The sequence below is a fragment of the Vollenhovia emeryi genome, unplaced genomic scaffold (assembly GCF_000949405.1).
Source record: "Vollenhovia emeryi isolate VEMERY1.0 unplaced genomic scaffold, V.emery_V1.0 DF939129.1, whole genome shotgun sequence".
Classification (NCBI taxonomy): Eukaryota; Metazoa; Arthropoda; class Insecta; order Hymenoptera; family Formicidae; genus Vollenhovia; species Vollenhovia emeryi.
In genome coordinates, this window is record NW_011967237.1 from 1,013,390 (window position 1) to 1,038,893 (window position 25,504).

The 25,504-nt window shown below is 41.3% G+C and overlaps 1 protein-coding gene across 3 annotated transcripts in view; it reads left to right on the top strand.

Annotated features, from left to right (window-relative positions):
• The first annotated feature begins 9,889 nt into the window (after positions 1-9,889).
• Positions 9,890-25,504, top strand: part of LOC105568398 — a 93,053-nt gene continuing 77,438 nt past the window's right edge. The window contains exons 1-2 of one of the 3 annotated variants that reach the window (XM_012024049.1): positions 9,890-10,036; positions 21,104-21,204. In XM_012024049.1, coding sequence (XP_011879439.1) covers positions 21,159-21,204 — 46 coding nt within the window. In that variant the 5' untranslated portion in view covers positions 9,890-10,036; positions 21,104-21,158. Of the gene's footprint in view, positions 10,037-14,000; positions 14,523-20,732; positions 21,044-21,103; positions 21,205-25,504 lie in introns of those variants that run through there. The other 2 variants (XM_012024047.1, XM_012024048.1) reach the window with 2 other exon arrangements.

Sequence of the window (25,504 nt, forward strand, 5' to 3'; positions counted from 1 at the left end):
GAAGTTGAAAACCGAACTTTGCTTAACTGTAAGCTTAAAGTTTCCCCACCTAAAGTACTTTTTTAAAAATTGAGTTACGATTCTCTTTCGTTGCATTATTCCAATTTGAAATAACTGATATATTTCCAGTTCTTTTTTTTATCATTAAGAATAGAACTGATGGCATGTGCTCGAATTATGTCGAAGAATTTATACAACGGAATTTATATGTACTTTGCATCTCGGTGCAAATATTATATTATAAATCTAATAACACAAATTCGATTCGTCTTAAATTGCGATGGCCTAGTGAGAATATTATCGACGTGTAAAGGAGACCTTCGTAGAAAAATCTTAAGATTTTTGAAAGATCTCAAGCAAAGTTATAAAAAGTTTCTCCAACTCCGTGCACGTTCACAAAATTGTAATCTTTTGTTGATTTTGATCATTTCAGGAAAGGTGATGCGAAAGTATCACCGAAGAAAAAGTTCAACGGAGTTTAATACAGAGCTAGAAAAAATGACTTCTCCGAGAATGGCTCGACGATTCTATTTTACAGATGCCTTTCATCCACTGATTCGAGATGAGCTTTCGACTTTGCTAAAGAGTTTGCCGTGCGAAGGCACATCGCCACTAATTTTGTCACCAGTTAATAGCTATTGTTGTTTCGTTAACCATGATTCTCGAAACTCCAATACCTCTCCATTAGAATTTACTTACGGCACCCAATATAGCGGATTATTGAATTCCAGCGGAATTTCAAATATTGCAATAAAGGCATCACGGATTCTCTTCTGGAATCTATTATTGAATAGAGTCAAAGAATGTCACTTTATCATGGAAGTTATTCTTGATATTGAACAATTGATATGATGAACGAAAATAATCGCTCTAATCACGCTCTGCATACAATCATCGTAATGTAATCGCATTTAGCTTGATATTACATTAAGACTTAAATATAACTTTGTCTAAATATTATGCGGTAAGATTAATGCAAACGTCAACGATTGCGATGCTGCCGTTATAACAATCTATCTAACGTTGATAAAATTGCGAGTGAAATTCTCAATCGAACTTTCAACGATGATATTAAGAGTACGAGATATAAAATGAAGAAAATTATTTTAAGCCTGTTAATTGCTGAAGAAAAACAACTTGGATGCAAAATATGTTTGATATGATTTTACCGAGACTTCTTTTCTAATCGTTCTAGTAATTTATATATAGAGTTAATGAAAAGCATATAACGTATTTTATATCATTATATGCATTTGTTTATGATTTATATTTAGCGAGTGTCTTTGCCATTTGAGTACATTGCCATTCAGAGAAGAGACTGGAGATAATATTAAACTTATTGCAATCCCGGTCATGTACGATAAGTAATCGTAACTCATAATAAATTATAATAAAATAGTTTCTCTCTGTACTAAATATAATAATTTGATAATATATCAATACAGTAATATAACAATGAAAAAAAAGGCTACTTTTAAATATTATATAGCAATATGCGTATTATTAAATAACACCATCCGCCAAAAGTATTTAAGTTAACATTGAAATAATGAAAGAGGCGATCTGTATAAACGACCAACTCGAGGATTTAATTTTATATCAATCTTCGGACACGCTCGTCTCATTCATCTGTATTAATAGCGAGTACCCCACAAGTGGTACAGTGAAATAAACCCTCGGGGATACGAAGGTTAAAATGCAAATTTCCTTCCTCTCTTCCGCAAACTTTTCCGCAGCCGGAACCATCGAATTGGCACCGAAGGGACTCGACGGTATAGGAGGCGAGAGAGATCGGGAACCGGTGCCGAGGGGAGACGAATCTCAAGAAAGAGACGGCGATATCGGACGGGCGGGCAAGGAAGAGGAGAACGATAGAGTGAGATTTCTTTCAATTTAATTAGGGGTGGCTACGGGGCAGGAGAAAAGAAAGTCGCGTGATTCGCGGCCGGGTGACGCGTGTGTGTCACGGCAATATGGTGCCCTCGCCATCCGCGGAAATTCTTAATTAAATTCTCGCCGCTTCCTGGGGCCAGACCAGACCGAGGAGGCCGCGCCGGAACTCCATCGGAGTTTTTTTCATCCGTGTTGGTCGAGCAGAGAGACCGGCGAGAGCCAATCCTCCCCCATTCTACCCCCTTTCCTAGCCGCACTTGGCAACTTCAGATTGCGTTTGCTCCTCTCGAGGCGAAGTCTTTTCGCCGCAAAGTGAGCTTTATTCTAATCTGCCGGCGTCGCGCGCGAGCGAAATAATTAAGCTCGACCATAGGCGTTGGTCTTGGATATATCTCGATTTCCCTATTCCTTTTTCCTTTCTTGCTTTATTTAAAGTCGGCGCCGGCTCGTTTCCTCGAAATGTAGCTCGTCCCCGCCAGTTTTACGCCAGGAATTTGCTTAACTCTCTATTGCTTCGCGTTGTTTTCAGGCGAGCGGTTGAATAAATATGAAAAAGCGCGGGATATATTGGGAGAATGTGTAAAGAAAATAAAAAAAGGGGGGTATATTCTCTGAATTTCGAGTGGATTTAAAACTTTTTCCCCTCCCTGGCGAGAGAATGCATTCCGATAATTAAAAGCTTCATTATTGGTTGTAATCCAGCGACTTTTTTGGCATATTCTCAAAACTGCGGCTAAAATAAATATTTAGATTCAGCTTTTGGCGTTTATATCGATACTTGCGAGCGCCATCGAAAAGCAATCGCGAGTTCCATCTGCTCGTTCGAGCTTAGCGATTACGGCTGATGATTTCTAAAGCGATTGTGCAACCATTCTAGCGTTACAATGTACACAAAGTACAAAAGTAAATGTCTTCGTTACATTTTCGAGTGACGTATTCGTGTTTCCGCGGTGCCGGGAATCAAATAAAACTTCCAAATATCCCGCCCGCGATATCATCTCGTATGCATATATCTATATATCATCGTGGTTGACTGCTGAGCTTTGGCAAGGCTCAGCCATCGAAAACGGTGGCTGCCTCCTGGCAAAACCTGGCAGTTTCGATCTAAAACGCCCGGTTACGCGGAGAATTACTACGCCGAGAGAATTTTCTCTTGAAATTTACCCTGGAAATCATGTAATCGTGGGACGACGCGTGGCATTTTGAGAAACTTTATGGCAGTTTTTTGAAATTTTACCATACATTCCACTGGTAATTGTGCTTTGTATGCATTTTATCAGTAAAATGTACGGTAAAATTTAAAAAAAAAAAACTCTCATAAAGCTCTTCAAAATGCCACGATTACGTGATTTTTCAGGATAAAATTTAAGAGGAAATTCTCCCCGTGTACGTTTCCCGAAACGCCAATACGATGCGACGGGGAGAAATCACGCGATTAATCGTCGATTTGCGATAACTTCCTATTAATTTACGAAACGATGGTAACTGAAAGCTCGGTATTCGCGTTTCACGTTTACTCGGCGAAAATCTGCGACGTTTGAAAACGAGTGGGAAAAAGATTAGCCCTTAAATTTCGAATAAATTCGTTCGACATTTATATATTAATATTTTCACGGATTCCACACTGATACGCAGATTTATATTCCTGTCAAATATTATTATTATTTTGCACAGAAATGTTTTAACGCGCGGTTCCTCCAGACATTTAACGGGTTCCATGCATAATTTTATACGTGTGACACTTTCTTACGCGAAATTGGCCTTAATCTTCTCTAACGATTCAGCGCTCTATTTAAATTTTCTCAGGGCGATATTTTTGATCGCGGACACACTGCGCAGCGTGCGGGATTCTCAAACAAGTGGTCGTAACATACGACATTTCTTACGAGGGCATTGAAACATCATCGTGAGATAATTCGCTGCCGTTTCGGCAAATAGACTCGCAAGTATAAAATGATTCACTCACCAGGCGCTGTCGTTGCTCAGCCCGGTATAGCCTGCAAAATATTCATATACACACAATTAACATTGCTCAGTCATTCTCTACATTCAAATTAAACGTATGAGTTTTGTAATAAACGAATAATTCTGCAAATGTTTCGCTTGTCTTTCAAGAGCCGCGATTTAGAAAATACTCGAGCGACGATGTAAAATCGGTAGAAAAACTCGTGTTATTTACGATTCGTTTTAATTCGGGACCGACTTGGTATCGAAATAGGCAAGTATTCGTGTGAATTTCTAAATGATCTTACCAGAACCGGGGCTGTCCGTCTTCCGCCCTGGAAGCTGCGTCCGTGTGGCGTCCGCGAGGCGTCCGTAGAAGCGTCCATTCGCACTTTCACGAGCACTGGTCGACTCGGCAACTCGGCGGCACTCGATACTCCGCGGTTATAACGTTCACCGCGCCATTTGCACAGTTACAACGAATAACGCGGACTATTACAATTGCGCGCGCGAGCACTATATAATTCGGCACTCCCGATACGTATTTACACACGCGCGCGCGCGCGCACACACACTCACACACCCGAATTCACGCTCGGCGGTTGCGAGGCGCGATGAAACCCCCCTCCCCCCGATGTGAAATTCGAACGCGCGTCAACACCCCCGGCGATTGAACGACACCAGGATACGAGTAATGAGTTTATCATAATCGCGCGACGCGTAATTCGGCACTTTACACCACCGCTCAGGTCGGACGAGAGGGAGACGGGGACGCGAGAAGAGGACGCGACCAGACTCCTTCGCGCCGCCGGGGATTACAACATGGCGGTCATTCGGTTAAGCGCAAGAAATCGGCCAATCGCGGCGAAATACGAGGGGAACGACCGACTCCCCGCGACGAGCGCGCGGGCTGTCGCGTACACGTCGCCTGCCGCGCGTTTACACGCACCCGACGATCGCCGGCACGTTGGTTTTTCCGCGCGAGACACACCGAAACGCACGGGGAACGTTCTACTCCGCCGCTCCGGGACGCGACACGGTGAGGCGAGAAGGTGGCGCGCGTCGACGTGAACTTACGCGATAATCGGCGAACTTCACGTGCCTCGACGTTGTCGCACGAGCCGTTTGCTGCCGATTCGCGCTCAATGAGCTCGTGTACTCGGCGCTCCTCGCGCTGTGCGTGCGTGTGCACCCACGTATCGTCGTTCGCTCTCTTCGGGGATCGCAAGACACGAGAAACTCGGAACGCACGGCGACGCTTCCTCCGACGGCGATTAAGTCTCCTTTACAACGCGAGTCCACGATTGGTCAGTTCTAATGCGTCCGATCAAACTGACCAATTACAGTCGAGTGTACTCACTACCGCGATTCTGAGTCCCGCGCCGTACACCACGTATCCATGAAAGGCGCACTGTACACGTCCGACGAACTCGCTAGGGCGAGCGCGACTGATTATTATCCTACGCGTTTCGGCACCACCGTTGTTTGTTTTTGTATACGTGCGTAGTCGTTTTTACTGCGCGACGGTTGCGAGCGGCGAGACGCGAGGTAAAGGTCACGTCTAGTAACGGCCGCGGCGAGGCGACGGAGTTTAGGATCGGCGGCTGTTATTCACAATTCGGCGGCTCACGCCGACGCACGTATGTGCTTTCTTTCGCCGCTCAAAGCCCGCGTCAGATACTACGGATTGAGATTGAGATTAGATGGAAATTCGATCAATCACAGTAAAGTTTACTAATCCCACGTTTAGTAACTTTTAAGCGTCGTCTACAATAATCGGCGTAAGCGTGGAGTAAGAAGTAAGAGTAGGAGTAACGTTTTTGGCGTAAGCTGTTTACGCCAACTCAATTTACAATACGGTGAAGTAGGTGTTGTAGGCATGCGTGAAAAGGCGTAAGAGCAAGAGTAGGCGTAAGAAATAAAAATAATTCATTTCGCTTACGCCCTTACTCCAGCTCTATTAAACCGGAAGTAGCTCTCTTACGCCTACTCTTACTTCTTACTCCACGCTTACGCCGGTTATTGTAGACGACGCTTTACTCTAATTGGTCAAATTTCAATCTAATCTAATGGAACCGATGTACGACGTTCAATATCTAATACTCGATCTAATATGACTGGTTCTTACCCTTGATTCTTCGTTGGATCCAAGAGTATTAAGTCTCGTCTACATAGAAGTCGTAAGAATAGTCGACTGTGATTGGTCAATTCTTATGTGTCCGACGAAATTGACCAATCGCAGTCGATTATTCTTACGACTACGACTCTGCGACTCGCATTGTAGACCACGCATAAAGCAATCATATTGGATATCGGAACCAGTGTGAATCCTGCGTTACGGTAATATCGTCGGACATAATTTTCTATCGTCTTCGATCGCGCTCCACTCGTTTAATCGCGCAAAGCAACGGCGAGGCGACGGATTTAGGATCGCGACGTTATTTAAGCCTATCGCACAATGCCCAGGCAACAGGCAATAGGAATAGAGAACAGAATTTTTGACGCGTTGGATTCGTCGGAAATTTTCTTCCAACCAACGCAACGCGTCAGAAATTCTATTCCCTGTTCCTGGGGCCCGATTCTCGAAATCATTCCAAGAAGAAACGTATACGAATATTCTGCTCTGACAGAAAAGTTGAAAGTCGATTGGTTAAAGCCATGCGAATAGCCAATCAACTTGCAACTTTTCTGTAAGAGCAGAACTTTCGCGTACGTTTCTCCTTCGAACAAATTCAAGAATCGAGCCCCTGTTGCCTGGCATTGTGTTTGGGCCTGTGAATTCGGCGACGCACGTGCTTTCTTTCGCTGCTTAAAAGATAGTATTTCGTGATCGCGCGCTACGATAACATCGTCGGACGTAATTATCCGTCGATTTGGATGACGCTCCACCCGTTTAATCGCGCGGTTGCGCGAAAGCGTCGGGCAAAACTCGTCCGATTATGGCAGCGTTTCGTGAAAGTCGATTGAATGCAGCCGCTGCTCCCAGCGTATTGAAAAAATCGAAATAAAGGAGTGAAAATAAACGCGAAAATAAAATCGCACGTGTGTTAGCGGGCTTAAATTAAATCTCAAATAAACCCCCGGCTAGAAATGATTAGCCGAATCGACGTCGATTTGATATTGGCGAGTCGATGAATGGTCTCCATCGAGAATTGCTCGATATTTTTGTCGTCTTTCGCTTCGTCATAATTGCTTCGATATTAATTGAGCGCATGCAAATATTTCTATTGTCTTTTGCCCTCTTGCCTCAATTCCACATCGAATATATGGCGCAGCTACGTGCCGTATACTGGCCGAAAGCTACCTTAGTAGCACAGTGCATTGAACACACATCGGTTAAAACATTGGCCCAATATTTGGTTGTGTTGGGCCAACGTTTATGTACTGTGCTACTAGGATAATAGAAGTCTTACAGAAATATTGTTCAAAATTCCGCCGATTACTGAGGTTCAATCGCGAAAATTCTTGCAGTTTCGGGCGTCGAGCGGCGCGGGTTCCGAGAAGTGACGTAGCGCCGTAAACACTGCGGTCGAAAACAGTCTATTCTCATATTGTGCCTAGGCATTCACGCGGCGACAGTCGAACGGATCGGTTAGCGGCCCGCGCCGCTCCTCGTATCGTACTATTGTTTCTTGATACGCGTTCGCGACGAGTTCGGGAAGAAACCGCGAACGCTCTCCGTGAATAATCGGCGGTCGTATATCGTCTAGTGATCGCCGAATCCTCGCGATTCGCTGCTCGGTTAACCGGCAAGACAGATATCTCGCGCGATTCACACGTGAAATCTGTACGTCCCTAACATGAAAGCGTTGGCATAACTCGAAATCACTTCTTCATTGCGACAACAACGGACGATAAATAATTGTTTCTTTAAACGATACTCGTATTCGGATACATCTCGTACCGTCGCATTGAATCTCTCGTCGCTTCGAGTACAATTTGATCCTTGCGAAAGCTTTAACACGGAATTTCGTACAAATATTCGTAATTGCAACTGACATAAGAATAACTGAGACGAGATCGAAGATAACGAAGATATTAACCAGTATTTGACCATTCGTCGACACATCGACATTAAAAATCGACTTTGATGCGCGTCACGTTATTTTTTTTGGACAAGTCGTGTTGTACGTAATGAAACGACTAATTTTGAACGAATTTCAATTCGTAATTGTGACACAAGTGCGGCAAAATGTCTTGCATCAGTTTGCGTGCGTCGCCTACATCAGCACGAAGTGCGAGATTTCCGCGACATCGAAATTTGAATTCAATAAAATCGCAACGGTTAAGCGTATCATTTGAAAATGTCACATGATCGATGTGACGTTCGTTGTTGAATAATAGCCCCGTTATTTTGTGCCGTAATCGAGAAACGGAGTGAAAACCCCGGGCTGCACGTCGCTCTTCATGGAAATCGTGCACGTAATTAAAAGTGCTCGCGTGTGTTAAACGAGTGACACGATATCTCGTCGCGCGCCGTCGTCGTCGTCGTACCGCGTCAAAGTATTATTAATTAGCCCCCTAAATCCCATTGTTTCATTTCGCGTTGATTAGAAGTCGTGCCGAAGTTATCGTTACTCGCGAGTGAGTCGCGTTCGCGTTTAATGCCCGTATCACACTAGCGATTGGCGACTGCGTTCGCGTTTGCGTCTACGATTGTCTCTGGACCAATCAGAAAGGAGTTGCTGACGATTGCGATTCGCGATTCCCGTTTAACCGGCCGTCTATTTTCAAACGCGAACGCAGACGCAGTCGCCAATCGCTAGTGTGATACGGGCATTAGGCCGGTTCTATTCATACATTGGTCGTATCGTAGCGTCGCAAGTGTCGCGACTACGATACAACCAGGGTTGGAAACGTTATTTCATAAAATTGCAGTTACAGTTTTTTCGCTAAAAACGTAACTAGTTGCAGTTACAAGTTACCAATTCTGTAAAGTAACGCGTTACAGTTACTAAAAGAGTAACGAATCGTTACTTTGCAGTTACTCCCTTGCGATGAAAATAAAAATATCAAATCTGCATTGGAATTGTAAAGTGTCGATTAAGGCGTTTATGCGCAAATGCGAGGTCTAATGCGATCTGTGGTGGTTTAAAAAATATATAAAGCAACTGTTCGTGTAACTATTGAATTAGTTACAAGTTATCGGAAAAATGTAACAGAGTTACGTTACAGTTACAGACGGAGAGAAAGTAACGAGGTTAGAGTTACCAAAAATAAAGTAACTAACTGTAACTTCGTTACAAGTAACGAGTTACCTCCCAACCCTGGATACAACCAACGTAGAACCGACCTTAAGCCTCGCATCCACGGCGCTAGAAATTGATCCGAGATCTCGATCCAAGAATTGTGTAACCACTTAACCGCAGCTTTTCTGTAAAAGATGCAAGTTAATTGTCTTCTCGGATCGAAATCTCGAACTCACTTCTAGCATTGTGCACACAAGGCTTTAGGTCGGTATTTCTAGTTCGTTCTTTTAAAACAGTAGGCCCGTGTCTGTCTCTCTTGCTAGCATTTCATTGGCAGCGGTTGGTAGTGGAAGGACACAAGGACCAATGGGATGCTAGCAAGAGAGACAGACATAGGCCCACTGTGTTTCTTCTCTCTCTCTCTTTCTCTATAGTATACCAGGCGGCGACCGTTTGCTACGACGTTCACGTCGCTCGTCAACGGACAACGCGCGCCGCGGTAAGTAGATCTTGAACGCATTTCTTGGAATAAATAATACGGTAGGCATCGCGCGTCCATTCGCGCGCGCCGGACATCTCGCGTGTACAAACGAACAGACGGGCGCGCCCGATCGAGCGTAATTTATCGAAGCGCGAAGTGTGCCGTGCGAGTCGCGTCGCGTACAAGAAGCGGGAGCGCGAGGCGCGGACGTACTTATCCCCGGGAGTGTCGAATCGTGCCGATTGTCACAGTCCCGCGAGTGGTTGCAGTTCCGCGAGTGTCGCGCTACTCGAGGAAGGTCGCCGCGAAGATTGTCCGCGCGCGCGTTTACGGGCACTCGGAGCGCCGACGAGCACGGCGCCGGCAGTCGCGCGGCGGAGCAAGATGGCGCCGAGGAGTCCACGCGCGCTTCGCATTCGGCGTCTTCGAGACTCGAAGCGAACGAGTCAGCGAGCGGCGCGAGATGGAATTTCTGCTCCGCCGCCGGGACGTCGTCGAACGAGGAAAGAGGAAGAAAGCGTCGGACGAGGTAAGATAACGCGAGGCGAAGTATTTATCGGTAGTAAGTTATCGTCTCGAAGGGAGGGACGATATCATCGGGGGGGGGGGGGGGAGGAGGATTGCGCAAACATTTCCCGGGGGCACGCGAATGAACAGCCGCGTATCTAAACACGATGAGCGGAATTATGCGCAAACATCTCGTACGACAACACTGTGGCCGCGCGCGCGCGACGTACTCGGGCGGGAAAGAGTTAACGTTCTCGCGAAAGTATCAATATGTATAAGGGCGGCCGCGCCGGAGTCACCCCCGCGGTAGACGTAACGAGTCATGAATTATGAATCGCGACGGGGAGCGCGAAGCGCGTTCTCTCTATTTCCCCGCGGCGGGCCTGCCGGCGAGAGGACGAAAGTGAAAGCCCGCGGTGTATCGAGAATTAATGGACGCCTAGGCCGCGATTACCGCCGCGCAAATATTTCCCCGCGACGGATAATTAAGGGTCTCGTCCGAGTCGCGGGCCCTCGCGCGAATCTGTTCGCCCTCCTCCCGAAATCGCGGATCCGGATCGCTACGCGATAACACGCGCCCTCGGAGAGGGTTAATATTTCAGAAAACATTGTTGCAATGTTGCAATGTTTCTGAAATGTTTCTGAAAGCTTCGGTGCTGTATGGGATTTCTGTTACCGAGACAAAAATATTTTTGACGCATTTATATGTCTCGCAACCTCGTTTAGTATAAAAATAAGGCAGTATCAAAATAAAATCAATAATTCGTAGTCTCCTCTATCGAATGGAAAAAAGATTGACTTACTATATTGAGACAAGAGTAACTTGTTGTTTTTGCGTTTAGAATAAATTTTCCCTCCAACTTACAACGCACGAAATTGCCACCACGATATTCGACAAAAGACGATACGTGCTATCATTTTATTCTAGATTTTAGAATTTTTTTATTTAAGATTAAAATATTCCTTTCTCTACAATAAATATGATTGGCGCTATATCGATCCTATTTTATGATACATTGAAATGTAATAGCGTTGGGTCCGGAAATTTTTTCTGTGGGTGCATCCTCAGAAAAGATTTCTCTTACTGAGACAAAAAATATTCTTGACGCATTTATATTTCTCACAACCTCATTTAGTATAAAAATAAGACGATATCAAAATAAAATCAATATTTCTTATTCTTCTCTATCGAATTAAAAAAGATTGACTTACTATATTGAGACAAGATTAACTTATATAAATGTAAGTTTCTACATGTATTCTTGCGTTTAGAATAAGTTTTCCCTCCATCTTACAACGCACAAAGTTGGCATCACGATATTCGACAAAAGACGATACGTACTATTATTTTATTCTGGATATAAAAATTTTTTATTTAAGATTAAAATGTCCCTTTCTCTATAATAAATATGATTGGCGCTATTTCGATCCTATTTTATGATACATTCAAGTGCAACAGCATGGGATCAGGAAATTTTTTCTGCGCGATAACGAGACAACCCTAGTAGCACAATATATTGGCGCGATATTGGGAAATAATGTAAATGTAGCATTCCCAATGTTGGTCCAATATTGTAAGATGGACGCGATCTCTTATTTAGCCAATATGTCTATTTAGCAATATTGGTTTAATATTGTATCAATATTAGACCAATATTCTTATTACGTTGTTAAATATTGGCCAATGCACTTCCAATATAGATCTAATATTATATAATTATTATCGTCCAATATTTACATTTATTCCATGGCCAATATTGGTTGAACAATATCGGCCAATGCATTTCTGATATAGCCAACATTGGACCAATATTTAGCCAATGTTTAGCCAATGCACTAATGCTACCAGGGGATGAGCGGGAGATAAGAACGATATCGTGCGGTATTAAAGCTTAATCTACAATGTGCTTTCTGCGTCTAGTAACATTCTACTTTACACGAACAAATCAAAACGCTTAAAAAATTTGTCGACAACGTGTATTATACAATTCATCAACTTGCACAAATTTTTTAAACGCGTTTATTGACTACAAAGTAGAATGCTTCTGGACGCAGAGAGCACATTGTTAGATTAGGCTTAAAATGGAACGGTAGTAACATTTGACCGACACCTAATACTTCGGCCTTTTAGATTCGTGCGACCGTCGCGTCGCTCTGTTACTCAGATGTCGTTAACGTCCACAACGTAAATGCAACGTTAATGCAACGTAACGGTAAAGGCTATTCTACAATTGCGTAAACGTGGTTGTTAGCGGTTGTACAGTGTTGTAAAACACAGTTTTAAACTAGCATTTCCGATTGTAAAGCCTGTTGTAAAAGATGGCTGAACTTGATCTTCCACGACTACAACGATACAGGACGTAAAAGCTAACTAATCATTCATTTCAATTACGACGTATCTCACTCTATTGTATATTACTTTGATGTACAACACTTACTACTATTTCTACTCCTACAACCCTACAACTACGTTTACGCAATTGTAGAATGGCCTTTATATCATACTCCGAGGTTTTAATATTTTATGCGCTTTAATTGGTAACGAATGCGTTTCTAGCGACGTAACGTTTTTAAATCCGATCGCGACGTAGAGTATTCCCATGAAAATTTCCGCTAACACATTTCCCTTCCCCTCGCCCCGGTTCTTCGGGACGTAAAAAAGGACACGGGGCAAATGTTTAAGAACAAATACGGCTGTTAATTAAATACAGTGAAAACAAAATTCACAAGTTATCGGACTCTTTGCTGGAGTGTAATAATATTGATCTTATCAATTTTTTCAAATCGGAATATTTTCCGGTCCTAGTTTTTATAAATCTTTAATATCTCGTATCCCCTGGCGGCCGATACGTTTAATCGATGTTGTACAACACGAATTGTCAATATTATATTGTCTGCATAAACGTCACAAATTCGTCCCCAATTAACTAACGCATTCTTTCTCCCCTATTCTCCCTCTCTCTGTCTCTGTTTGTCTCGCTCACAGTCGATAATATTTAGCAATTTGATTCAAATTTACATATACAACGTTTGGATTAAATTAATTCTCTCATTGTATTTCTATTTTCTTATAATTCTATTAATATTTTCATCAATCGTCCTACCATTCGTTGACTCTGCCCCGTCGACCGATGCCATTTATCGGTACGCAAGTTCTCCCCATTTTGAGATTCACTCTATCGATAAGCTCTTCGTTTATTATATCAGTAGCCGGTAAAACGAAAGTTTTATTCCTCGTTAGTACAAATCTGAACAAAACATTTTAGAAAGTGTCGAGTTCCGGAAGCAATAAATATTCAGTAAACTTGTATTATTACGTTTAGATGAAAGTTTCTTGAAAAGCACCGAGCTTTCAGTCGGAAACTAAAAAACTGCATTTGTCGGTGCAAAAAACGACAGACACGTCAAGTTGAAATTATTGAAGATAATTAATGTACAATAATGCAATATTATAGTCGCGATTTGAAAGCAGTGAGGCGTTAAAACGCACACTCGTAGGACTGATTTTACCAACGTGAACTGGCGCTAATTAATTAATTAAATAACGCTCTTGTACAGCATTACGAATCTAATAGCGAATTCGGTTGCGTGCACTAGTGTACACTGCGTGCACACTAAGGCTTGTTTACAGTCAATTCTCATATTTGCGGACCGTCTTAAATGTCTCTTGAAATATTTAGTCAGTAAAATGATCTGTATAGCATCAATACGGATCGCTTTGTGGCTAAACGCTCTTCGAACATGCATTTAAGGCAAAGTTAAATGTCAAAATTGACTGTAAACAGTTAAGTGCGCGCCCCGGTGCGCGCCAGTGCAGGCAATCGAATTCGCTGCAAGAGAGCAGTTGGGTTCGAACATTGGCGAGGGTTACGCGACGTTGGTAGAATCGTACCGATGCAAGAATTCTACGTTATCAGCCTCGTTGCCGGGCCATCCTTGAAACAATCCGTGCCAGAGGACGCCCGGCGCCGGGTTGCCCGTTCGGCGAGGGTTGCCGGGGCGCAGGAGCACGAACGTCGTCCTCCGGGTTGCCGTCCGGCAGGAGTTCAGTCGGTGCCGGTCGGTCCCGAGAGTCGTTCATACCTTGCGGGACGCAAAAATCTAAGATGGCAAGAGACATGTACATTTGATAGAATGGTCCACTCGACAAGAGAAAGAGCCAATTCGGTTTTAGCGTAACGCACGATAATGAGCGAGTGAAAACGGAAAAAAAGAGAGGAAGAGAGAGAGAAAGAGAAAGAGAGAGCGAGAGCGAGAGAAAGAGAGAGAGAGGGGGGGAGGGAGAGAAAGAAAGCGAGGGTCGCGATGAACGGATAGATATCGGTGCAACATCATCAGTCGCGCATCTTTCCGAGCGGGAGCGAGGGGTGCGATACTACCCTCTTCTCGCGCGGCACGCATAATCGCCGGGGAGAAGAGTGGCGGTTCGAGAGTGGACTACTAGTCGTGCTGCGACGGAAGTTGGGCGCTCTCAACGGTATGCCCGTGAGTCGCAACGCGAGATAAAGGTGAGCGATTAATATCAACTCCCGTTGCCCTGTCTGCCCCTACTGTGCTACCCGGAGGTATCGGGCATACCCGCACAATTTATCGAGGATGTTCAATTCCGTAGAAAATTAGTTTTCGAGCGTCACCGAAGAAATGAGAAATTTGTCGGTCGCACTCGTCGTCCTTTGTGTGAAATTAGTTGCGTTGGAAGAGATAAGAGATACAATGGAGAAGTGATTTTGAGCGAGATGTTCTTTCGCAGAGAGAAAAATATTTCGGGTATGAAGGAGAGAGAAAATCGTGCTTGATGTCTAAATGTTTCTAGTGTTAATCTCGTAGAACTGTTATTTTTTTTGGCTTGGACAATAGGAAGTAGGAAAGCATTTCTTTTTTATTGCCACGATCAGCGCTTTACAATGGTGCGTTGAGGCATTAGCGAATGTGAAGTTCTATAGTGAAGTTTGATAGAAAATTTGATAGTGGTTTAATGTAACGTGATTAAGTAGTAGTTTGAAGTAATTGTCGTGTGTAGATAACAACACGTGAAATAAATTAGATTAATTAGATGATAAGAACGCAACGAAGAGTGGAAAACGTCTCACAGACTATTAAGCTGAAACGATTGCGAAAATAGGGAAAGATATCATGGTAAGTCTGTGAATTTCGAATAAGGAAATAATAAAGGAGATGAAAGAATAAAAGTTTGAAGTATTGGTGAAAGGTTGTCCTTAGTTGATTTTAACTTCCAGTATGAATGGAGAAACGGGAGCCGAGAGGAATACTTTTCTCGATAAGCTCGGGGCGCAATGAATTCTTACAATTGAAAATGGTTGTAGCTTTTATCTGATGATTTATTAAAACGGATGAGACTTTCGTTCGGACTGATAAAATTAAGATTTCTCAGGACAAATGCGAGCAATTATGAACTAGTTGGATTATCATAAATAAAATGCTATTGCAGTAGAGGCTCAAAGACGATGATTAATCGATTATTTGTCTTTGTTTCGCATGATTAATCGACGGTCATTTATTAAACTTGAGATATAGACAAGGTTACGTGTGATTACGTGTAGCTCTAATATTTTCACAAGAAGGACTGCATACACGCCCAAAAATTCTAAATATACGACAATCGAAATAACGCGCAACATAATTACAATTCTAATATTTTCACGTATATGCAATATTCTTTGAATAAGGTAAAAATTTTAGTTGAGATAAATTAAGATTTTTTGCGACGCATTCTTGTCATAGACACGTGAAAAAATATTGCAAGAATGCGTTGGAATTTATTGTGAAAGGAAGATTGCGTTCTTACCCGTGTATGTATATTTTATATAAATACATACTTTATAATATTATACGCGTTTGATGACAAGCTCTCTGCTCGAGATGGCATAATTCGGATGCGTTTTGCAATTTTATGTAAAAAATATACCGTGTGTGTATGTAAAGTGTACATATGTCTATGTGCAGACGTTGCGTATATTTATATGCGATACGTGGGACAATGACATGTATTTTACGTAAGAATAGGGGATATATCGCGAAGGATGGTTTATTACAAGTTCGCCAGAGTATAAGCATGATAATATGGTATTCTCGCGAATTTTGTTTACAACTCCTAACGTTTGACTTCGAGCCTCCCGTGACTTTATATATCAAGGATTTTCGCGTTAGCGTCGAGGAAAGGAACGGGTTGAAGGGGATCAGCATAAATTTCACGATTTATTGCTGCTCACGAGATAGCCAAGTATTATCAAATTCGACTTAGCGACACACTCGGGGCTTTGTCCCGTCTGATTTATCAGCACGGGCATTCGGTGTAACGGGCCAGTTATCCCGTGGTTGTGTAGGGCTCTTAATATTCCCAGTGAAAGTAATTTAGGAAAATCCAATTAATTTTCCAATGGTAAAATATCGGCATCTGTCTTTCACTCGACGGACGGAGTGTTAATCCCTTTCCATCGATAATAACCGTCTCCCGTGCAGCAATCGCGTATACACTTATTGTAAGTTTAATTTGAGGATCGGCTTATCAAAAAGAAATTTGCGCGCGCATACATACAACATACATACACATCTAGTGCGTTTTATAATTACTAATTGGGTTTCTTAATATACGTGTATATAATTTCATTGTAATTATTTCGTGTATTTCCTTCTACAAAGGGAAGCACTTTGGAAAAGGAGAAATAATTAAATCAAGAAAGGTGCACGTCTCGACACAAGTCAATCATCTCAGAGCGCTATGAATGTTACATTTCTTGGATTCTCCGGTGTTTGCCTCTCGATCGTCCCGCTTTCGGAATTTGCCCCTTCAATTCAAGCTCGCGACCATAACGTAAATTAGACCAACTGGTCGGTCTATCGCGCGAAAAGTCGAGCGCCGCGTGCGACGAGCGCGTCGCCGGGAGGAAATTGTCGGATTCAGCCGGAAATTGCGAAATTCTCCGATAGCAGCGATCTCCAGGCTCAGTCGCGGGCTCTCGCGCGCCGCTCCTGTCTTTCCTCTCCCAGGATGTACGCATCGTATGGATCTTTCGTTCTGTAGCGAGGATTTCGTCTCGCGATTACGTCGTTTCGCTCCTCGATCGGTTTAATGAAGGTCCCGTCGATACCTTTCACGGAGATATCGAATCTTCAAAGAGCAGTCTCCGATCCTTTATCAGCGTCCCACGGACGCACTAGCGAGATCATGGCAGGCAGGATTGGAAAATCCTCTTCGCGGAGATAAGTCGAGAAGGAAGGAGAACTTTCTCGGGTGGCGCGGGTTGCTCACGTTATAGCGCGGCACATGATACGCAGCACATAGCTGCTTTTCGATAAGCTTATCGAGGTCAAAATATTTTTTTTGCGACGCATTTCGAATTCAAGGATTTGGGATCTTTTCGCACTTTTCACCTTTTGTCAACTAGAATGGTTCATGGTAATCTGTGACTTAATATTTTGATTCGGTAAAAATAAAAACTTGCTACAAAAATTCCGAATGTTGCGGTTGTTCAATGTAAAATTTTTTAATAGTATTTAATATATCTAAAATTAATCGGTTAGACTCGGGTCAATATTTACCGACTTTTTCACGACAGCTAGTGCAATCGATCGTTTCGCTAAAAAAGCTTTGAAAACCTAGTCGTTACAGGAAAAATGTATGCCTGTATGGGTAAAAGATCACAAAACGATTCGTTGCGCGTTTTCTTTCTTTTTTTTTTATTAAATATTCTGGAATCGTTGAATCCGTCTCATATAGGGCATCAGATTTCCCCGTTTGCTTACTCGTCGGAAAGGTCGATATTTCGAATAAAACCTCGCGGTAAGATATTTCCTTTTATTCTTTAGATAGGCACATGCATGTTAAAGAGAAACTGTTGATCTTTGAAAGACAGAAATATACAAATTAGTAAGAAATGCATTTTAGTTCTGTGGCCACAGACAGAATCGTTGAATGAAAAGTTGAAAAGTTTACCTTTATAATGTCCCAGCAAGGCCCAATCTAATGCCCAAAGAATGCCTATAGTAATGTCCAGTAATGCCGCAAATCTGTACACCACAATGCCCTCAGCGGTTTACCTATGGATTTTGTGGAGAGTAATATAACATAACTATTAACGAAGAGTATTTTTTAGACTTTATACACGTATATGTGTTTGGAACTGTATTATATTAAGAGATAAATGCACTTTTGTTCTCTCTCTCTCTCTCTCTCTCTCTCTCTCTCTCTCTCTCTCTGTCTCTCTGTCTCTCTGTCTCTCTGTCTCTCTCGGGTACTAGAAATATTATAAATCGCTAGACGAGGTTCCGTTTGAATGTTACATAATATCATGATTATTCATTCGCTCGTAATGTAGTCAGCTCTATATTTTGGACTTGACGTTCAATGCAACTTGTTAGGAGCGAGAGCGGAGACTACGACGATAGTGTTCCAATAAGTTTTCAACGCGAAATTGAAATCCTGCGAGCTGCGAGCGTAAACTCGTTACTTATTCGTCCGGAAGCGCCGTAACAGCGTTGCGCGAAACTCTCGGTCGGAATGGCATGGCGCGCTATATCCTCGATCGTTTAACGTGAGAGCGTGTTGGGCCCTATCGTGCTAGTTTCTCTCGTGGCCCGAAACTTAGGTCCGCTGCATCGACATGTCGCGTACCGTTTATCCTTCAATTTACGTTCCGGTGTCGTGTTCGTTTCGCCGAAATCGCATACGGAAAGGCAAATAGAACCAGCGCGGTTTGTTTAACTCTAATTTTATCGTGCATTTTCTTTTCGAGCCTTTAAAACTTCCAGCCGTACGCGTTTTCATGAATATACAATATTTTCTTAAATCTCTTAAATATTTTATATTTATACTTTGCGAGATTCGAGAAGAAAGTGCGTGGTAAAATTGTATGCATTGTCTAAAGAATAACTTAACATTGTATTTCAAAAATTTAATACTAGAATTTAACAATTTAATATTTTCAAAAATAAAATTCCGTGAAATTCAATAGATATCTTGACTCGTGAACAACAACTAATTTCTTATCGTATATTTTGTATCATATAACTGTTGAGATGTTTTTATATTAACGGTAAAAAATACAGACAAGAGAACACAGGCAAGATTACAAGACTGCGATTAAGTTTGTAAATATATCTATTTGATTTGTTGCAAGAAAACAGGAAACATGTTAGCATTGGACAAAATTCTCGATTTATCGTTGATCGTTTTGATCTCTTTCACGTTCACAAAGTTATGGATCGCGCTGCAAGGAGAATAAAGAAAAAGAAGAGAATCACGCGTCTCCGTTTTATATTATTAACAGAGTCATTCTTCGCCGAAAGCACGTGACCAGCATAATACCTAGTTGCACGTGCAATGCACGAGCATTTCCTTCCGGATGCATTGCAAAGCTGAAGTATTTCGTACTTTGTTAACGATCTTTCTTCCGGTATCTTGAATCACTGAAAAAAAATTGCTCGGAGTAATTGCGGCAAATTAATCCTAATGCGCCTCGGACAATCGGGAATAGTAGCATTTTATCCAAATTTGCTGTATTATATATATATATACACGAGTTATAGTTTTTAATAAATAAGACATTATTAATCCAGTGAAATAGCGCCACTGTCTCGACAATGAAAAAATCTCGCGGTGTCACTGGCGTGCATTTCGGTGCACGAGCAGTGCATCATGCCACAGTGATGCATGCGTAAATTCGATCCGGCCTGGAACAAGAGACGCTGCCACAAAGGCTCGTGAAATTCAAAATTGCGAACAAGAGATTCTCTTTTCCTCCACTCCTGTCTCCCCCTTGGCGTGTAATATCGTGCTCGTAAATGGGTATCAGGTTTACGTTGGGCTTTAAACCGAAGTTACAGACGGTTGAGGGAGAATTGCCCGTATCACATTTTTACGAGGACCCGATTGCTCCGAAAGCTTGCCCTGTCTGCAAATATAATTAGCGTCTTCGTGCACGAAAAGTAAATCAGAACGATAAGTAGTGACGCGGGGTTAACTGTAGCCGTGGCGTCTGTACGTTTCAGTCGTGTCCGCGATACAATAAATTTTTTCTGGGAGATATTCGTAAGGAGATTGTACGCGTTCAATGGCGCACGCCAAATCTTCATTTTGCGAAATTACTGGCTTTTCCCAATGGTAGACGATTAAATGATTCCCATCGGGCTGTTGCCCGAAGTCGTCATGCTGTGAGATTATACGAAACGATCCCCGCTTGATTAAATACTATACTTACGCGTATGCTTCCAATTATAAAGATATAAGAACACTTTAAAGACATGGATCTATCCACGCATTCGGTCTGTAATAATTTATTGTAATAATAAGAGTATTATTTCTTTAATTAATGTTATTTAATTTTATGTAATTGGTCAAATTCTTTCTCGCAAATGTGTAGTTTAAAATTTAGACAGACTTACACGTAATAAGAAATCAGTATGTAGCCTATAAGTAACAACTACTGAAAGTATTAATAATTTAGGTCTTTTGTACAAACTAATTTATTGTTATAATATATTATTTATTACAATATATTGCAAAGATTGATTATACGTGACTGATTGTTAGTGAAAAATAGTTGTCAATGATTATTTGATCTGGTCTGGACATCCCGAAGTCTCGTGAAATTCAAAGGTTGTGAACGAATTGATATTTACTAGAAAATTAATAGTTTCACCGTTAAAATCACAGTTTAATTCATAGTTTTAAAACACCTAATATTTGAATATCAAATACAAGTACATGTGTCAACATTAAATGTGCTTCAAAGTAGTATCAACCGCAAATATTAATTTTCTCCAGTTACAAACATGATGCCACCGATTGTATAAACAATGAACACGTGTACACATGATGTACTTTTGTAATCGGAAAAAACGATTGCAGTTTCATATCGCGCAGTCGGAATCTCGTTTATCTTTTGCGACGGGTTTTATATACCTGTGCGGAAAACAGGGACTATATTTACACGGCGGAATAAAAGAAATTGTATGACTGGCACGAACAGCTAGATGTTCCTACACGCGCCCTCGTACATGCACACTTTACGTATGTGTTACCGAAGATGAACGTAACAAAATAACGAAATATTTTGCAATTGGATTCTAGGTGGGACCGAAGGAACGAGCGTCTTATTCTGAAGGGAACAGCGGGAGACGGAAATATGGGAAAAGGAGACAAGAGAGGCGTTACACAGCGCAGCGACGGTGGTGAGTTTCTTTCATCTATGACTTGAAAATGCGTAGGGAGGGAAATGTAGCGGTAACACATGTCAAACGAATTAAATATTTTTATCGATTAAAAACGGACAATACTAACGCATAAAATTTCAGAAGAAAACAAAAAAATTGCCTAGCTTGTTTTTTTTTTAAAGATCGAAACGACCGCAAAAATATTTAAGTAGAGGGACTTTTCCGAGTTCCTTTAGCTAACAAAATTAGTGGTACGATATGTGTTACAATCGTTACACTTCCTTTGCAATTAGGATACTTTCTGCGAGATAAATACCTTTATCGTAGAAACCAAATTTGCGCTGTCTGATTAAAAGCGACCAATTTTCTTACTCTCTCGCTTGAAAGTCATTTGCTACGTCGGTTATTTTCGACCGCATTTCGCGATCCACCCACTTGACGTTCAAAATCGCGATCAAAGGAATCCCACAAACTGGAAACACGTTGCCACGCACGTAGAACGATCAGAGAACGTTTTGCCTGTCGATCGAGCCAGGTAAAGGTGACGTCGAACGATTGGAATTTCGATACGCGAATATCGTGTCTCGTACGTTATCGACGTTATCTCGGAAAAGGAATAGCACGTATTCGTATGTGTGTGTGTGTAGCGGAGGAATTGAATCGAAGAAGGAACAGGGCGGAAAGACCACACTGCGTACATTTGCGCTTCCACCCTTATTTTCCACTTCCCCGATACAAGGTACGTCGTCGCTGCGTTACCTGTCGTTGTTTGCTCGTTGCATATTTGCGACTACTCGCGTAAGAGATACCTCGATACCACGCGAGAGTGCTTGCTTGCCCTCTCGACTGTGCACACACTCGCGACATTGTTGTATCCCGGATTTCGGTGCAGTCGTGCTTTCCACTTCAGTGCTGTTTGTACCTCGATTTTGCGCGTAAGCCGTTTGTTAAAAGAATATAAAAAGAGAAATTCAACAGCGTAAAGATAATGCGGATAACGCAATGTAAATGGCAACAGATTTGCATCTTTGAATGACTTAACATAAAAAGTAAAATCAATTAATTGCGAAGGTGTCAATTAATTGTAAAGAATTAAAGATAGTAGTAAATTCAAATACAAATTTAAATATTTAAGAGTCTTACGTTAAAAATGGATCAATTATTAAACCAAGCGCGCGAATTAATTGCAATCTTATCACGATGTTATTAAGCTTGTTGTAAGAATATAATTTAAAAGTAGTAAATCTCTGAAATATTTTAATCATGCAAGTAGTTCACTCAGATGCGCACGTTCGCGAATAATATTGCATGGCTGAGTTCGTCGTAGTTTTACGTACGAGAGATACTTTGGAATGTTTTCCGGTACCGCTAGCTATTCGCTTTTGTTCATATTTTACGGATGAAAGAACTAGATTGGTGATAATATTTGCAAGAACAAAATTCAGAGACGATTCCAAACATATTAATTAAAGCCAAATTATAATATTAACAAATTAATCAGTCAGATTAATTAATAATTAATCATTATTCAAAATATATTTTAATATTAACAGCCCGACATACTTGATTTATTTCTCTGTAAGTTTATATTATATATAACACTGTATTATACAATATTATTATATAGTACGTTATTTATACGAAGGAAAGTTACTAAAGAACATGAAACTGTTTCTTGAAGACGTGGAATAATGATTTCTAATAAGATTTTTCTCGATATTAAATTATTAAATGGCCACGGGGGGAAGAAATGTAAAAAATTTAGATGCAGAAGAAACTTGTAATCGCGAACATAGAGTAGCCAAGAAACCGCCCGAAACTTTGACGCGTTAGGTGACTCTTTTAGAGGAACAATACGAGTAATTCAACAAAAGCAACATGCTGACACAAAGGTGCCACGTGTATATGCGAATGGGCCGTTTGTCACTGCAGGTGCACAGTTTTCCGGTGCAGAGCATCGCGCGAGTTATCTATTTGCGCGCGGATGCGTCAGACCAACGGCAGAATGTGCGCTCGCTTGTTGTCCGCCAAGTTGAGACAAGAAGATGAGAGATGAGATCGTAAGAGAAAAAAGAAATGGGGGAGCTTTTTCACACCGCGATCCTTAGTTTTAGTGGAAAGGAACTGTTGCATTCACGCTGCTCAATTCGTTTGATTAGCGAACAAAAATAGTATTTAGATTTTTAAATTTAGAATAAAATATTTAGACACTAACACCCTGTCACGGCTCTCAGTCCTTTATTCCTTCAAACTGGTGTTCATCACATTTGAGCCATACGAATTTTATTAATTTACAAAAATTATGTTTTTTAATCGCAGCTAAAGCACACTAAAGTAATTATATGCAATTTACTATTTACATCTCTTTTAGTTTCTATCAATTTAATTTCATATTTTTATTTTACGGTATAATTTTATGTAGTTTGATTACATTTTTAATGTTCAAGATGATCCATAAGTGTTATTATTTTAGCAAACTGTATCTCTAGAAGAAAAAAATACAATGCAACAGTTCTAGTTGTATTTCAGGCAGTAACGTAATATTAAAAAATTGCAATATAAAACCAAAAGATATTCTTCGCGAAATAAATGTCGCGTCGAGCCTTCGTAAAAAAATTTATGAAAGCTCGATGCGCCCTTCGTGGAAGCATCGCGAGTCGCACTATTTCAAGATGAGTCGGTTCTTATGAGTTGTATTATCTCATTGTGTTGGACAAAGCAAACAGAGTCGAGAATAAAATGCAGGTGATTCGCGAAAGGATATAAAGATATGGCGCACGGCGAGATGCATCTTAGATATACATATATCGAGATAGACATGCTGAGAAGACAATATCCTTAGGGATAATCCTCGAGGATGTTGGATACGCGGCTGTTGTCGACATGCTGTCGACAGTCTGTTGTTAAGGGTTTATATGTATGTACGTGTTAGGAAACTTCAGACAGAAGATTTCTCTCTATCTCGCGCGAGAGAGATGATCTGCGCTGCGCATCTTTGACAAGTTGTTGCAACGTAATACGCCGCGAAACAACTTCATCTTCAACATGAAACCTCGTATCTTTATTTATTACATCCGATATAGCCAGCTTTTATCTCCTCCGTAAAGGTATTTGTATTAGCTGTTAATCCGTCAGCTTGTATCCGCTGTCTTTCAAGTCTTTTTTATTTTTTATCGAATATCATTTATTAAGTTTTTAGAGGTCGTCTTTCGATTAATAGTGTTAGAGAGACATTCACACACGCCGCGTGTGAAGGATATGGAGAGAGCGTGACAGTAACGTCGCGCAAGCGAAAGACTAGTTTCGTTGAAAAAATTAATTGGAAGTATTTTACATTTTCTAAAAATTGTTTTATAATATATATAGTACGAGAGGAAACCATAGTAAAGTTTAAGGTAGAAGAAAAATCAGATCATTCTTATTTATACTTGGGTGAATTATACTGTTGTATTATATAATTTATAATTTACAAAAATGATCCTTTTTCTTATTGCTTGAATATTTATGAAAGACGTGAAATCCTCAGGAAAAGGAGCAACTTATTTATAGACAATACCTGTTTGCCTTGACCGCATTGCTCATTGATGAGATGCGCCACCGTGATTAACATAATTCGCGCACGAGTGCTAAGAGAAGTGCACGTGCCATCATCTATTACGCAAGTTTTAAAATCCAAGCTACTTATACTCTTTTCTGCGCTCAATTAATTTCAACCTCTAATAAAATTTGTATTTTAACTATACTCGCTTGCGTTTATTAAAAATACAAGGCTATAAGCAAACATATGATATTCCAATTAAAATTATTGGAACACATTGTTTCCTTATTTAATGGACTTCGATCGAGCGCGTAAACAAAAATGTTTATTAAAGTTCGACGACAACCGTGCGCCCGATGCAAAGTGACGTTTCCAATTTTCGTCAGTGTAATTTTGTACCAAATGCATCGGCGATTGCAACTAGCACGACACGCAATGCATTACACAAAGTGGTTGCTTGCGTCAATAGTCGATTATTTGCTTTTGCCTTACCGCGTGTCGAGACGCGAGGGATGCGAGGTGGCGCCTTTGGATTCACAATGCGATTGATTGGACGGGAAACGTTTGCAAGCTCTTAAGCGTTGAATGGCCTCGTTATCGGCCACGGCAAAACAACTAGAAAAAAGGGGTCGAGAGAAAGAGAAAAGGCGATGGTGCGAAATGTAATGTAATGCAGCCGGAAGTTCGACTCGTCATCGAATGTTATAAGCGATTATCGTAAAGCCGCGAGTCATCAATTAAAAATCTTTCTCATTCGGAAATAGGTAAATATGCATAAAA